The sequence below is a fragment of the Poecilia formosa genome, unplaced genomic scaffold, assembly GCF_000485575.1.
Source record: "Poecilia formosa unplaced genomic scaffold, Poecilia_formosa-5.1.2 Scaffold353, whole genome shotgun sequence".
In the NCBI taxonomy this organism is placed as follows: Eukaryota; Metazoa; Chordata; class Actinopteri; order Cyprinodontiformes; family Poeciliidae; genus Poecilia; species Poecilia formosa.
Window position 1 is genome coordinate 513,515 of NW_006800292.1, and position 14,733 is coordinate 528,247.

General features: G+C 37.3%; 3 protein-coding genes across 5 annotated transcripts in view; 2 read left to right on the top strand and 1 right to left on the bottom strand.

The window, feature by feature from the left end:
• LOC103153517 (olfactory receptor 63-like) overlaps nucleotides 1-2,012 on the bottom strand; it is a 4,259-nt gene extending 2,247 nt beyond the window's left edge. The window contains exon 1 of the mRNA XM_007574464.2: nucleotides 1,398-2,012. Within this exon, the coding sequence (XP_007574526.1) occupies nucleotides 1,398-1,452 (55 nt within the window). The 5' untranslated portion in view covers nucleotides 1,453-2,012. The remainder of the gene's footprint in view (nucleotides 1-1,397) is intronic.
• A 1,102-nt stretch (nucleotides 2,013-3,114) lies between these two features.
• Nucleotides 3,115-8,698, top strand: LOC103153518 (putative methyltransferase DDB_G0268948). Of its 3 annotated transcripts, none has more exons than XM_007574465.2 (9): nucleotides 3,115-3,155; nucleotides 3,485-3,554; nucleotides 4,150-4,495; nucleotides 4,563-4,723; nucleotides 5,517-5,733; nucleotides 6,461-6,561; nucleotides 6,714-6,851; nucleotides 6,930-7,038; nucleotides 7,569-8,698. In XM_007574465.2, exons 3-8 carry the CDS (start codon nucleotides 4,385-4,387, stop codon nucleotides 7,018-7,020), a joined length of 819 nt encoding a protein of 272 aa, XP_007574527.1. In that variant the 5' UTR covers nucleotides 3,115-3,155; nucleotides 3,485-3,554; nucleotides 4,150-4,384; the 3' UTR covers nucleotides 7,021-7,038; nucleotides 7,569-8,698. The 3 variants fall into 3 exon arrangements, with proteins under 3 accessions (XP_007574527.1, XP_016517501.1, XP_007574528.1); XM_016662015.1 differs by having other exon boundaries at nucleotides 6,930-7,027; nucleotides 7,894-8,698; XM_007574466.2 differs by lacking the exon at nucleotides 3,115-3,155 and adding an exon at nucleotides 3,193-3,285.
• Nucleotides 8,699-8,915: 217 nt separating this feature from the next.
• On the top strand, nucleotides 8,916-13,386 carry LOC103153519 (putative methyltransferase DDB_G0268948). Its single transcript, XM_007574467.2, has 6 exons — nucleotides 8,916-9,349; nucleotides 9,474-9,634; nucleotides 10,769-10,985; nucleotides 12,254-12,357; nucleotides 12,520-12,657; nucleotides 12,868-13,386. Exons 1-6 carry the CDS (start codon nucleotides 9,239-9,241, stop codon nucleotides 12,962-12,964), a joined length of 828 nt encoding a protein of 275 aa, XP_007574529.1. The 5' UTR covers nucleotides 8,916-9,238; the 3' UTR covers nucleotides 12,965-13,386.
• The last annotated feature ends 1,347 nt before the right edge of the window (nucleotides 13,387-14,733 follow it).

Genomic DNA, 14,733 nt, shown 5'->3' on the forward strand with positions numbered 1-14,733 from the left:
AGCACATTCAAATCAAAGGCATACTCACAAATCTATCTATTCAAGGCTATACTTGATCAAGGAGAAGACTATAAGGTACAATATGCAAGTAATAAAGCTTCTACCAACACAGATCTGCTCTGACTACTTATACTTCTTCACACATGTTTACACATATGTTGGGTGGTGGTCTCTTCAGCTCTGGAAAACCCCAGAACAATGCATTCTTGTCTCCTGCACCCAGGCCTCATCTCATGTTGGAAAAAACTTTAATCTTCTCACATACCATGAAGTGTCATGTTAGCTTCCACTTCAACCATCTATATGTTCATTGCTCTTCACAATTCAATGTCTTGAAATATAGTTCATCAGCAACAAATAAGTAAATGATAAATCAAATTAATGTAATGAATATATGGAAAATGATCCTTAGCATAAGGAATCAAATGACTAAATGAATATGTAGTAAAGAAGCATAAACTACACATTAGATAACTAAACAAAGACTACTAAGGTAATATAATGAGTAAATACAGGTAGACTATATGATAATAGAATAATAAAAACAATAGATTTTATTTAGGGGTTTCAGAATAAAAAGAGGTGTATAAAAATGCACTTTCACACTTTTCAGATTTTCATTTGTACAAATCTGAACCACTTCTGTCCACTTCAAAATTCGGCACTACTGTCTGATGGTCCGTCACATCAAATTCAAATATAAAATAGCAATCCCTGGTTGTACCGTGACAAAGTATGAAAACGTTCAACGTATATTAATAATATTGACCCTGTTGTAGTGAATGATGTCAATTGACTACTGATTATTTCATGTCTCTCAGCTCTGTGCTGTGGAAAATCTCTCTAGGTGATCAAACAAGTAAACAAAGACTGTGAGTCAACTTTTGGGATTCAATGCCTCAGTGTACAAGGATGATACACATTTTAAGCAGAGGAGAAATGTATGCCTAAGTTAATTCCTTTGATATTTTAAAACTTAATGAGAACCCTTGGGATGGCATTATGCTCACTGCCTCATTTGGAAATGGTCAATAGGTCATTATTATTATCCCTCAGGTGCAATTAAGCACACTTTGCTTCCTCTAAGGCCCGTCATGCAGAACTTAAAAAAAATAGTTTTCCTTGTAGCGAATGGTCAAACAAAACAACAATCTTGACAAAGAAATGGAAAGAAACAAAGTATGGCTGACCTAATCGTGTTTGCTTTTGCTGCTGTTTTTATGACCTGTTGTGCTGCAATGAAAGTAAAACACTTATTTGCTTTTTAAAGAGTAAGGCCTGTCAAAATGATCGGTGAAAATGGCCTACTCTTGTGCAGAGCTTTATTTTGTCCGTAGGACTCCAAAACTTTTTCATACTACATGAAGTCATTCGCACATGGATTGTGGCAACCCTACCCTGCGACTGGCTGACAGAATCGAGGCTGCTGTTCAGTCGGTTCCCCTGCTCCATCCATCTCGGTCATTGTGTCCATTGGCAAGACGCGTCACTTCCTTGCCTGCTGGTGGTGATCAGGCGGCCCGGTGGCACCAGTGTATGGCAACCTCACTTCTGTCAGAGTGCCTCAGGACAGCTCTGGCTACAGTCAGCAGGTTGCCACCATCAGTTCATGAATGACTGAATGCAGTGGGGAGCTACAGGACATTAAAACAAGAAGAAGAGGTTCTTTGTCAGATCTTCCTGAAGCTGGCCTTTGGTTTATCTCTACCATCCTGTTTTCTGCATGTTTTTTGTCATTGGATTTGCACTTTAGCCTTCTGTCATGTCTTGTTGAGAGATCTGATATGGAAATTACTGGAACTTCTTGTCAGCTGGGTCAGACAGAAAGTCCAGTAAGTGGTTTCTGAATAGTAAGTCAACAACAAAACACTTGTCTTTTCCAGGTGCAAACATGAGGTTTTGGAAATGTGAGTTTTATTACTTGATGCAGCAAGGAGAGCAGTACATCAGATCCTCATTCACTCTAAGCATTGCTCTGAATAATTCAAGCTTCACACAGTTTTCTAAGCACATCCACAGTCAATCAATCCTTAACACACGTCAGGGATACAGAAAAGTTTTTTTTTTTTTTAAATCAGTGATTGAGTTCAATCGAAAAATTAAAACCTTGCTGATTGTATAACATGTTACAGATTGTGATTGTTTAGATTTGTCCTAAAATGTCACAAGAAAAAATAAAATTTGTCTTATATCATTTTGTGTATTTGCTTTCATTTTGATTTATCAACACAAGTGTTGTGTTTTTTCTTATCTATCAATTAATAATGCATTTGCATGTGTGCTTTAAAAATAAGAGTAGAGTATCACTGGCCAGATTAATAACTTAGTTTGCAAATAATTTACTAGTGGGTGCAACAGAGCCAACATTTATGGAATGCATCAACTTTTGTGTAGTTTCAAATTTTAAAATATAAGTTGAAATGAGTATATTTAAATTGTGGGCTCATTCATTTTATGAACAAAATAAGTGAGTCTCCCTTTACTAAAAATAAAACCAGTGGGGGCTATACATGTTGGCTATTGCACATTTCTCTGAAAATATGAGTAAAATTGTTAATTTCTGAAGTTTTTCTTAAACAACAGTTCTGTGATTGGTGAGAGAAAACAGGTGCAGGATTAGGTTATCAGCTAGAATTACCCTTAACACTGAAAAACAACCCAAAAGCAGGAAGATGTGGAAGAAAACTAAAGGTACCATTCGGACGTGTCAAAGGAGAGCAAAAATGGCCCCAATTATCAGCTTACAAAAGTTGTGCAGTTGTCTGTAAGTATTTTTATTAAAATACTCGTGTAAAGCAAGTTATGTACAAGAAACATCTGCTGGTTCCCATTATTGGAAAAATGTCTGTAAAGGTTTCGTTTACCAAATAACCCACCGATTCACTAAGGGACATTTTGCAATGTTTTATGGACTGATAAGTTTGACCTTTGGCTGTACAGATCACAGACATCTTATCAGATGACCCCTAACACTTGACTTCAAACAACAGGACATTGAGAAACATGGACCACCAGGCACCATCACACGTTAATGTTTCTAATTTTGCTGTGTTGGGGCTATCATCATTTGCTTTATTTTGAAAGGTCCTGTTTTGTATACACTTGTGTCCACGTTACTTCCTTTTCCTCACATTGATCGCAGCCAAACATTGAGGGTAAGTTGTTGCTGGAGCTTTTTTCCGTACTGCCTTTGTAAATCTCACCGTTTATGCTGTAAACAAGACGGGATGTCGATTAAAGGCGATACTTTGACATTTGTACGGGAGCGTCGATCTGCAGCCCACGGTAATAAATAAATACATAAATAAATCCTTGTGTGTTCTGGCTTATTTGAGAGGACATGCTTCAGATTGTTTGTCCTTTTCGTCTCTGTGTCGGACTGCGACTCATTCAGTTTCATAGAGATGCAACAAAGACGAGCGGGTAAAAACATAGGATGGATGGTTGAAGACGTATTTTGACTGTAATTTGTTCTCTGGAGCAGAAGGGGCCAGCAATGCACCATTAAGTTGAACGCTAACTACTGCTGAACAAGAAGAGGTTCTTCAAGGCAGGTCTGTGTTTTACTTGTCTTCTGCAAGTCTTATTTCTTTTTTTCTCACACTATTATTTTTTTTTTGTCCCATGGATTCTCAAATCACCCTTCTGTCAGATGGTCATTTCCCTGTTGGGACATTGGTGAATTACTGAAACTGCACATTGATTGTGACAGACAGATCAATGTTCAACTGTCTTTGTTGTTATTCAGTAATTTAACAAAGTATAACATTGGCAGTCTTACGTGTAAAGACAAATGGATTGTATTATTAACACAAACCGTTTTAGAAAAACTTGGCACATTTGTTCTTGCAGACAAGAAAAACTTGATTCTATTTTACTTGCAGTATTTCATTAGTTTGTGCAATTTTTCACATAATGTAGTTTATCTGATGTAATGTGTAGAAATATGCAATGAAAGGAAAGGGTTAAGCAGGAGGCCCAGTGTACAGTCAACAGCTCTGCAGCTGAGCCAACAGGACCTTCTACATAGGCAGCTTTCAGTCAGAAGCTTGGTCAGACAACTTTTATTCACTTGGTTTAAAAAGTTCAAATCTTCATCTGATCATCCTTAAATTATCACTGCTCTCATCTGTTTTATTTGAATTGTAGGATGTCGGGGAGGTTTGATTCCTGCAAGACCAAAGACCACACACGTGCCTGGCAGGAGATTTGAAAATAAACATGTTACACAGTAACAAGATTAGCAGGGAGGGGAAGCGAAGAGAAACAAGGGATTGAAAGAGACAAAAGACGAACTTTGCTCCCAAAGGCAGAGTCTGCTCTGCAGGACAGATCAAGCTAGTTGCAACAGGCAAGAGATAAGAAAAGCAAGTGAAACGTCCCAATGGCATACCGACTTTTTGAAGGGAAGGAACACGCTTCCATCTACCAACAGTATCGGTTTACGCCTCCATCTGGGCTGAAGGACGTTATCATTCAGTACTTGGACAAAAAGGTATGTCCTGTCTGACATAATCTTTTCTCTCTTTAATAAAGAACTTATCACCCGTTCTCATCCCCAGAAGGGACAGCCGCATGTGCTTGCTGTAGACCTGGGATGTGGAACGGGTCAGCACACTCGACTAATTGCGCCGCATTTCAAAGAAGTGGTTGGCATTGATATCAGCGACTTCCAGCTGGAGGAGGCCCGGGCCGTGCCGGGATACGCTAACATCACATACCGGTAGGCAGAGGTCCGCTGTAGGTGTAAATGTTAACCGGCAAGTTATGAAATCCTTTTTGTATGTGACACAACGCAAGTTAAAAGAATGAGCTGAATAACAAAGCTTCTACCATTCCACATTAATGCTTTGCTGATCTTTCACTGACATTTTGAAGAAAACGTCTATAAATTAAAGTCCTTCCTTTATAAAGTGACAACTACATCGCAGTTTGTCACAAAAACACGATTAACAAAGTGATGTCACAGCATCTATTACATGATGTGACTCAAACTTCATTTACAAGGTGATCTGTCACAATAGCAACTAAGTTAACTTACTAATTGTCTCTGAAATTTTTGCGATATTGTTTTGAGACACTTCTCAAGTAATATATTAGAAAAGGCAGAATGATACAAGTTTGCCCCCTCAAAGACCAATAAACTCTAATTTTGTGCAGAACACTCCACACACACACTGCTGGAACTGGAAGACATTTTAAATATCCAAAATAAAACACAACAACCAAAAACAATAAACACACAATGGATTATAAAGTGTCTGTAAACAAATTTTCTCTTCAGGATGGAAATGATCAAGCTTCTTCTAATGTGATTGATTAATAGGTTATTGTGACAGGTTTATTCTTAATTTCTTGAGTAACAGGTAGGAAGCAGAATGTTTAGGTTGGAGGAATTGAGTGAGCTAACTGGATGATCTGACATATTTTAACTTTTTTTTTCTCTCCTTAAAGCCAGACTGTCTGGGAATGTGATGGTCACTTGCTGTACTTGTCTCTCTGTGGTACATTTGCAGTAAGGGGACAGCAGAAGAGCTTCCTTTTGAGGACGGCACCATAGATTTATTGACAGCAGCTTCGGCAGCACATTGGTTCGACCCGACCAGGTTTCTGCTTGAGGCCGATCGGGTCCTGAAGTCGCGGGGCTGCATGGCTCTGCTGGGCTTCACGGACGGTAACATCAGATTAAACTATAAGGACTGCGGAGAGAAGCTAAACCACATATACCAGGAGGTAGGTGATTTTTATGGTCGAAGTTAAATTTTAAATCTCATCAGAAGGATCTGCATTGTCTTTGGAGGCAATCAAAGTACAGTGAGTGAATTAATTATTAACTTCTGGCTTGAATCTGCAACATGTATTTTATAAAACAGAATATTTTCCAGTGGTGGCAAATAAAGTGCGTACAATAACGACGGACATTTCCAGGATGAAAAAAAACAAAACAATTGCAATGTTTTCCTTGCTGTGAATGTCTTTCATCTGAAGACTTAGACGTCCAATCATAGTTAGTCTTATGATGATGGAGCCTTTCTGTTTAAAACTGGTGTCAGATTTAGCTGCTGACCTCTCGTCTTTTGCAAATGGTGAGAACACGTCTTCTTTAGATTAGTTAGATTAGACCCTGTTAACAATCAAAGTCCACAACTTTTTCACCTTACAGATTGGCCGTCTTTTGGTCATGAAAACTTCAGTTAACTAATCATCCTCCAAATAAGTAAAAGTCAGGTTCCAGACCAGGAAGTAGAGTTGTAGTTTAACACCTAGTCTCTGTAGCTTCATCACTCCAATGAGACTGTGTCCTGGCCACATCTCCAATTAGATTAGGTAACAATTTTGAAGGAATATGTCATGACAACCTTTCCATCAGCATGTTATGATTAACTGTGTCAAATGCAGAACTGATATTGAGAAATAATAAGACAGAGCTTCTAGAACCTTCACTGTTGACATTATGCAGGTGAAGAAGTTGCTGCGGCCGTACACAAGCAGCCCAGTCGCTGCATCAGAGAGTAAACTGGAAGACTTGTACTCTGCCATACCCTATCCAGACAAGGAAAGGTAATCTTTTGTAGATCATCTGATGTTATAAAAAATGGTTGTTATACAAATTAAAGCTAACCTGGATGCTTTTAGAATTGGAATTGTAGTTAACATGACTCCTTTTGTAAATGCACATTTTCAGCGTTTTTCCTCTTATGTTGATCCAACAGGATTGAGAGTTTTAAGTGCAAATCCATGATCTCCATCAGAACATTGGTGGGTTTTATTAGCAGTTGGTCCATGTACAATTCTTACAAGAGAAAAGACCCACAAGGGGCTGAGGACATGCTGGCCAAGATTCAGAAGCGGTAATTCTCTGTTCTTCATTCTGATGTCAGTTTTGGGAAATAATATGTACATCTAATCTATGAGCGTTTTCATCGCAGGTTCCTGGATGAAATGGGCGTCACTTCTGTTGACACTGAAATAGAGCGGGAGTGGGAATATTTCTGCGTCCTGGCTTCAAAGCCGCAATAACCAACACCGCAACATTATGTGCTACTAACCCCTGGAAGACATTTTTTCATTATGTTTCAATTTGTAATATGTAAAGAGCTAAGAACAACCGGAGAGTGCACTGTTGTGCTCATTTGGCTTAATACCCAGGCATAATTTCAGAGCATTTTTAACAATTGCCTTGATCGAAGGTTTACACTACATTTGAGTAGTTTGTTATGATTTAAAAAGAGAAAATAGAAGTGCTTGATAATAAAGGGTGTTAGCTAATCATTAGCTATGAGTAACACAAATGTGTTGGAATGGACATAAACATGAAATTCTTTCAAAGTTATGAGCTCAACTCAAGTTGATTCCATTTAGGTGAGTCAGATAAAAACACAGAGAAAAACTTTGCACAACTGGGCAGATAATCTCTTGACATTTAAAATAGTTTTTAGGAAAAATGCACAAGTCATCATGCTTGGATATGATGTTTTTTTGTTCTACTATCCCTTTTATGCTGTGCCTTTTGCATTTATAATGATTTTATAAATATTTAGAATTTACGTTTTGGTCTGTCTCTACAGCTTCTGAGGAACCTTAAAGTAGTGACTTATCAAGATTTTTTCTAATTTGTCCTCCAATCAGAACATCCTACGCTTTTGTTTTTCTTCACTGGATCTGTTTGTATGTTGTAGTCAGAGTTCTGTACTCTTCCTGCAGATCTGGAGTGTCAGCTTTCTACTCATTCTCCAAACTCACCTTTCACTGCAAGGATCTTTTCTATGAAACATGTTTTGTTAGCGTAGCATTTTCCAAACATTTCTTAGTGGTGCTTTCTACATTTTACTGTGATCTCCACACCTTGTTGTTTCTTTTGACCTTAGACTAACTGGAATATTTAGCATTTTTCGCAAACAGAATCTGAGGTTCTTGTGTGTTTGCATTTTAAAACGTGTGTAAAATCTCTCCTTACAACACACTTTTCTGCAACACACAGGGAAACCACAGGGAAAGTGAAATATCCCAGGAATTAAGCAACTTTTTTCAGCTTTTTATGATGTATATTATTCAGTTATAAAAACACTGTTACTTTCATGCATGTTTGAGGAAACCTTGAATCTCCCATGGCAACCATTCATGAAAGAGCAGGAGCTTCTTAAAGAAACAGAGGCCAATTTCAAGGCATCAGTTGCAAAGTTAAGTACATTAGATTTGATATTTACAGCATTTTTTATAATAACTGAAGGTAACATAGTTACTTGATTATGCGACTAAATGGCACTATGTGCCTAAAATATTCATAATACCACCCATTTAAACAAGTTTTCAAAACAACTTAAAAAAACTTGTCTTAATATTTTTTTGTATCATCTGTGCTTTTGTTGCAGCCTTCCCTTGAAACTGCAAACTTGTCTTTTTTTCTCCACCCATTTTCTCTTGCTCCTGTGACCAATGAACACTTTTGGTGGATCAAAAATATTTTTTTTTTATTCGTTGGAATAATGATTAAAAGCAGTCACACACTATATTGATTTAAAATAAGTTATAATTTCATCACTTTTGTAGTGTTCCAGAGGCTTATCCAGAAATATGTGTGTTGTATCAAAGTGATACAATTGTTCAAACTTGAAAAGTAAACTGCAATATCATGATTATATTTTGTACAAAAATGAAAAGTATTGTTAAAACAATAAAGTTTTCACATTACAATGTATTTTGTCTCCGTTTTTCTTTTTGCCTGGATAATGGCTCTTTAGTTTTGTATGTTTGGTTCTCATTTTAGCAGTGAAAATATGTTTTATGAGCATTTTTATGTATATTTGTTATGTTTATTTTATTACTCTCTTATGAGAGTAAGAGAGTAATAAAAATGCTCTCTTTTTTTATTAAAAAAAGAGCATTTTCTCTCTTTAAAGGGGTCTTTAAAGGCCCCTCTTACAGGATTCTGGCTTTTCTAACAGAAATCATCCTCAATGCTACCTAAGCATTTCCTGGAGAGCCTTTGAGTTTGACCTGGTTTTCTATTCATGAGTTACACTAAAGGCCCTTGTTATGAGGCACAGCACGCATGCTTGGAGGCAGTTAATTATTCTCCCAGTTCCCCAGCAGCCACATTGCTTGTTTTGTCAGTCAGCAGAGAGGAATTGAAACCCTGGAAGTTCGTTTTTCTTGTCAAAAAGAAGAAATATTACAGTTGTTTTTGTCTTCTTGCCAAACTTAAGTTAAATCAGCAGAAAATAAGCATTTGACAGCTATGACATACAGACTTTTTGAAGGTAAGGAGCATGCTGCATCCTATTGGAAGTACAGAGTCTCTCCTTCAGATCATCTAATTCAACAAGTTCTGGACTTCCTAGAGAAGCATGTGAGTACAAGCAGCCACCCAAAGTCTATTTTATGTTTTTGATTTATAAGAACTAACACTGTAGGCTGTTTATTTTACTTCGTAAAGGTAATTTCACAGCATTGTAACTTAAATATTTTCTTAGCGGGGTCGTCCCTTTGGGCTGGCTGTGGACGTGGGTTGTGGGTCTGGGCAGGGCACGCGGATCCTGTCCAAACACTTTTCTTCGGTTGTGGGAACAGATGTGAGTCCTGCTCAGTTGGAAGTGGCTTTGCAGCAAGCAAAAGAGCCAAACGTCACATACAGGTAAGTCCAAGCCAAAAAAGTTGAGCTTCACTGGCTCATCCACTCAGTGTCTTTTTATTTTTCTTGTATCATGATGAAAGCACAGTGACTAAAATATTTTCCAAGTCAACTACAGCTGAGAGCTTTAATGCGTTTTTTTTATATATTTTTTTTTAATGTGATTTATTGATAGAAGGTACTGTAGCGGATAATAGTGAAGTAGAAGGAAAGGGATATTTGCCTCTCATAGTCCTCTACAAATTAAGATCTCAAATACTAGGTCCCCTATAGGTACCTATAGGGGACCTAGTATGCTAAATTCACTTTTTGTGTGTTTTTGTACTTGCATTTGGATCTCTACCACTTCTAGAAACAGTCCAAGTGTTTAAAAAAAACATCCAGTCATTTTCTGGCAATAACTTAATATTTTTTGGTGGCTGGAAAACGAGCTTTTATGACATAAAAAATGTCAGGTGCTGCCCCTCACCTAGCAACCCAAACGAAACCCCGCACACAGATATCCATGTTTGTTCAGTTTACCATTGCATTCGCTGCACAATGGCTGCTGGAAAAGACAAGTGATTTATTGTTTTTGCTGCAGTCTTGTTGGTTGTGCAGGAGATTCTACTAATGCTTTTCAAAGATGTACGGTTGTACAATTGTGCATCTGTTTGCATCACTGTATAATATGCAAGAACAAACATTGAGTTGGCAGCAACAACTTATTTGCATAAAAGTGACAGAGCACTAAAACAGCTCATTCTGAAAGGAGCTTAAAGTAGACAGAACTGAGAAGGTGAAATCGCATTACTTGAGAATGATTTTGTGCAAAAATGTAATGAACATAGATCTCATTAATCTATCCTAATCTGTTTAAAAGGAAGCATGATAGGTCACAGTTAAAAAAACAAAACAAGCAACAACAAAAAAAATCACATTTTTTTTGTTAGCCCCAGTAAGGTGGAATTTGCAGATTCAAGCATGAGAAATAGTCCATATGGTCCTTACTGCATGCTGACTTTTATAAGCCAAAGGAAAGGCTCCTCGTGTCTAATATTTGTGCTGTTTGAGTGGCTGCATCCACCTCTTGAATGCTTAAAAAGAAAAGTCATGCCGGCTGAAAGTTTGATAGTTTTCCCCCTGATTTATCTTTAGACAATGTGTGGCTGAGGAGCTGCCCTTCGCTGACAGCTCAGCGGACCTGGTGACGGCCATGTCTGCCTTCCACTGGTTTGACAGGCCTCGGTTCCTGCAGGAGGCCCACCGGGTCCTGAAGCCCCAAGGCTGCTTGGCTCTGCTCAACTACACCATTAACATGGAGCTCAGCTACCCCGACTGCTGCAAACATACACTGAACCAAGTCTGCAAAGAGGTAAAGACTGAAACCTTAAACAAAAGCACAACACAAACACGTTTATTAAATCTGTAAATAACTGAAGCAGTGGAAATGTTTTTTTCTTTGCCTTGATGTTTTGATTTTTACATGGATCCGATAGGAAAGGGTTTCTGTGGGTGCCAGTTAAAGCACTACTGTGATTTTTCATAGTTAAGCCTTATTTTCGCTTCAGTATAGCCTCAACTCAAACCTCTGACTTCTGATATAGTTTTGTCTTTACGATCTTTAGGAACTAATAGCATCAAAAATAGCATCAACCTGCCTGCATGATTGATAGCTACTTTTTTTTGGTGTTTTTTTGGTAAAGTGTCTTAAGGCAACATTTGTCGTGAATTGGTTCTATAATTTTGATTCTTGAGAGGTGACATCTATTGAGCTAAATATAGTTTGTTGAAAAATGTACTAAACTGCTGTGCGAGAGCATTCACTATAAACCATGACTTTAATATTATTTTAAAACAAATAAAATATTATTGGAGTTCACATTTTATGCTGTCTCCTGTTTCTTGCATTTAATAATGGCAGAGTTAACTTAATTAAGCCAGAAATTTATGTGCATGTTCTAGAGAATAAAGATTCCTAATTACTAGAAATATCTCAAAAGCTTTAATCAGAACAACATGGCTGTGCTCTATTCAACCTTCCCTTTATTTACTAAAAGTCTTGTTCTTTTGCTGTCTGAATGCTGAATGTTGTTTGATAAAAATTCATTTAAAATTTTGAGTTTTGGTTAAAATCTTAATTTAAAGGCAAGTTAAACATGGACATTAAATACTCTTCCATTCTACTGTTGAGTCAGTCATCAAGGATGGCATCAGATATAAAAAATATCAGGGTATGTCACAGATGATAATAGTTGTGTTGAAAAAGTAAGAATGATTCAAGAAGAAGTAAATGTTTATTCATTGTTTATTCTTTTGTATTAGGGCCTCGTTCAACAAGTTCAAATTTCTTCAAGAAAGGAATCTAAATAAAAATATTTCATGATATATTGATAGTGAACAGATTGAATCTCTCAGACCTAAATATAAAATGCTGAAAAAGTGTTACGTTACCATCTAGTGGACGTTTGAAGTTAAAACATCTTGTTGCTCTTTTTCTCACAGTAGGTTTTGCACTGAAACATTGCTGTAGTGTAGTGAATAAAAATGTGCTATTGACAAGTCAAAGATAGAAAATGTCACTCATAACAAATACATAACATATACCCGAATTTAACATCTATATTTTTGTTGTTGGATCAGTTTTATGCAGCTCTGGAACCTTACAGGAGTCCCCACCTTGGTCAAAGCTCTATTGATCTGTACAGGGAGGCGTACGGATCTATTCCTTATCCCGACAAGGAGTGGTGAGTGATGGATTTCTTTTCTTTGGCTAGTAATCTGACTTCAGTGATATGAAAAGTTTTCCCCCTTTGGCTGCGATGTAGCAAAACACAGGAAAACCCCCCTGCTATTTCTGTGTTTGATATGCATACAATGCACAGCGCATATATTGTGCTGTTTTCCAGGCAGGAGTGTTTTTGGGACAGAAATATTATGCCGCTGTCCAGCTACATGGGATTGGTGGAGTCTTTTTCCAGTTATCAAGCTCTGCTGAGAGAAGATCCACAGAGAGCTAACAGGCTCTCTCAGGATATAACTGAGAGGTGAACATCATGTTTTATGATGCTAATCTGTCATTTTCTGCACATAAAGTTATGTCACAGTGTTTTAAACCACCACTGATGTATTTACACTTTGCTCTAAATAAGGTAAATGCCCATATATTTTATTACACAATAGTAGCAGCATTATACACGCTTATGTTTGTTTGCCGTCCTCTGAAACAGTCTTGTCTCCTTTCTTGTCTCCTCCAGGCTGATGTCTGTAATGAAAGTGACCTCTGCAGAGGCAGAAGTCACAGTGGCTGTCAAGTATTTCTACCTCCTGGCCTGTAAACCTCAAGAAACCTGACTTCTGGCAGCTCTGCCCTTTTTTTTAACAAAGTCAGGAAAGGTTACATCTGCTTTTACTGGTCCTGATAATTGTATAAATTATTGTCTTTGGACAGGAATAATCTCACTATATATCTGAAGTAACTCTTTGGCATTTGGTAAAGTGATTATATTTGTTTTCTACTGACATTTAAATAAAGTGATATCATTCGCATGTCTCTAAATAACAGTAGCAAACATTGTTTTGTTTGAAAATTTTTCTTTTTCAGTTTCACATAATGCCAGTAGAGGGCGACATTTGATCAAATGTCCTTTTGATTAATTGTGTACGTCAATCATCTTTTGAGGTATGTCGCTGTCTTCACCTTCCATTCTGAAAGTAAAAATCAGATATTTCTGTAGTGTTTTTTTATTAAATGTAACTGAGATCATAACTTTCAATGTGACTCACCGTCTTATCTGTATTTATTTCCTGTTTGTAGGATTTATAATTTTAAATGTGAGACTGAGTTGTGATTAAAACTCAATGAATTAAAATGTATTTGGATAGCAGCATGAGTCTGCACATTAATGCAGACATTCACTGAGTTAACTGGGCAAACCAGGGGTGTCCCAAAGTTTTAACCCACAGGTCAAAACATTTAAAGTTCATATCACAAGTAGCTCTGTCATTGACTTTTTTGAAAAGAGACTATACTAAATGGACTGGGACAAGAGTATTTTCTATGCAAGGGAAAGAAAAAACAGCAAATAAAACACAATATTAATGGCAGCACAAAAGATAAAATGCTGAATGTCAGTATACTGTATTTTTTTTTTTCTGCTAATAGTAACCCAAAAGAACCATTATAGACTGGGAAGTATTGGTGCTTTTCTTCTGTGTCAGTGCAAAATGTATGAGCCATTCAGATCACTTCCAAAGATCAAGCTTTTATCTGCGAGATTACAGCTCGGATCAATAGCTGTCCATCCTCTGAGATTGGATCTGCTGACAAAACATGGCTCAGGCCAGGCTTCAGGTGATTTATTCCTATTGATCTGTTTTTTTTTAAAATATGTCCCTCCACAAAATAATACCCTGTCACTATAGTACTCTGACACGTCTCGGTGGTCCTTCCGTCTTTATGGACTGACGGTCACAGACGTAGGTTTGGAGTTGGCACATTATGACAGAAGCAGTGTTTTATGATTTACAAAGGTGATGTTGAAAGGGACAAAGGAGTCAGGTACAAACCAAAAGTCAACGTGAGAACATTAGACAGGAAAATCTTTGTTTGAATAAACAAATAAGAGCTAATCCTCATTTGTATTTGACACAAGACTTCTTCAGCCATATTCAAATCAGTATAGGACACATAATGAAACAATGGTGCAAATCCTCTGCTGATGTTTTAGGTAAGAACAGAAATTGTGTGAACTGTAATGGTGAAAGAAAAGGATTCTTTTGTTTTACTGAATCGATTATAACCTTCGTACAGCAGGATGAGTTGGATAAACTTCAAACCGAACAAGCTTAAGTCAAAAAGCAAAGAATCCATCTCCGGATTGCAACATTTTAGCCAAAATGAAAGGTTTTCTGATTGTTTTCACATCAGGGGTATGGAATATTCCAAACATTTTGTGTAGGCTAACTGTGCAGCAGATGTCAAACAAAAGATGGCACATCACAGGATTTGTTGCAGTCTGACTAATGCATTAGTCATATACTTGCAGACAAATTTTTTTTTTAAACTAAGCAGACACTTGGCTCATATTTGGGTCACTTGGTCTGTCAGGGAGAGCAGAGCC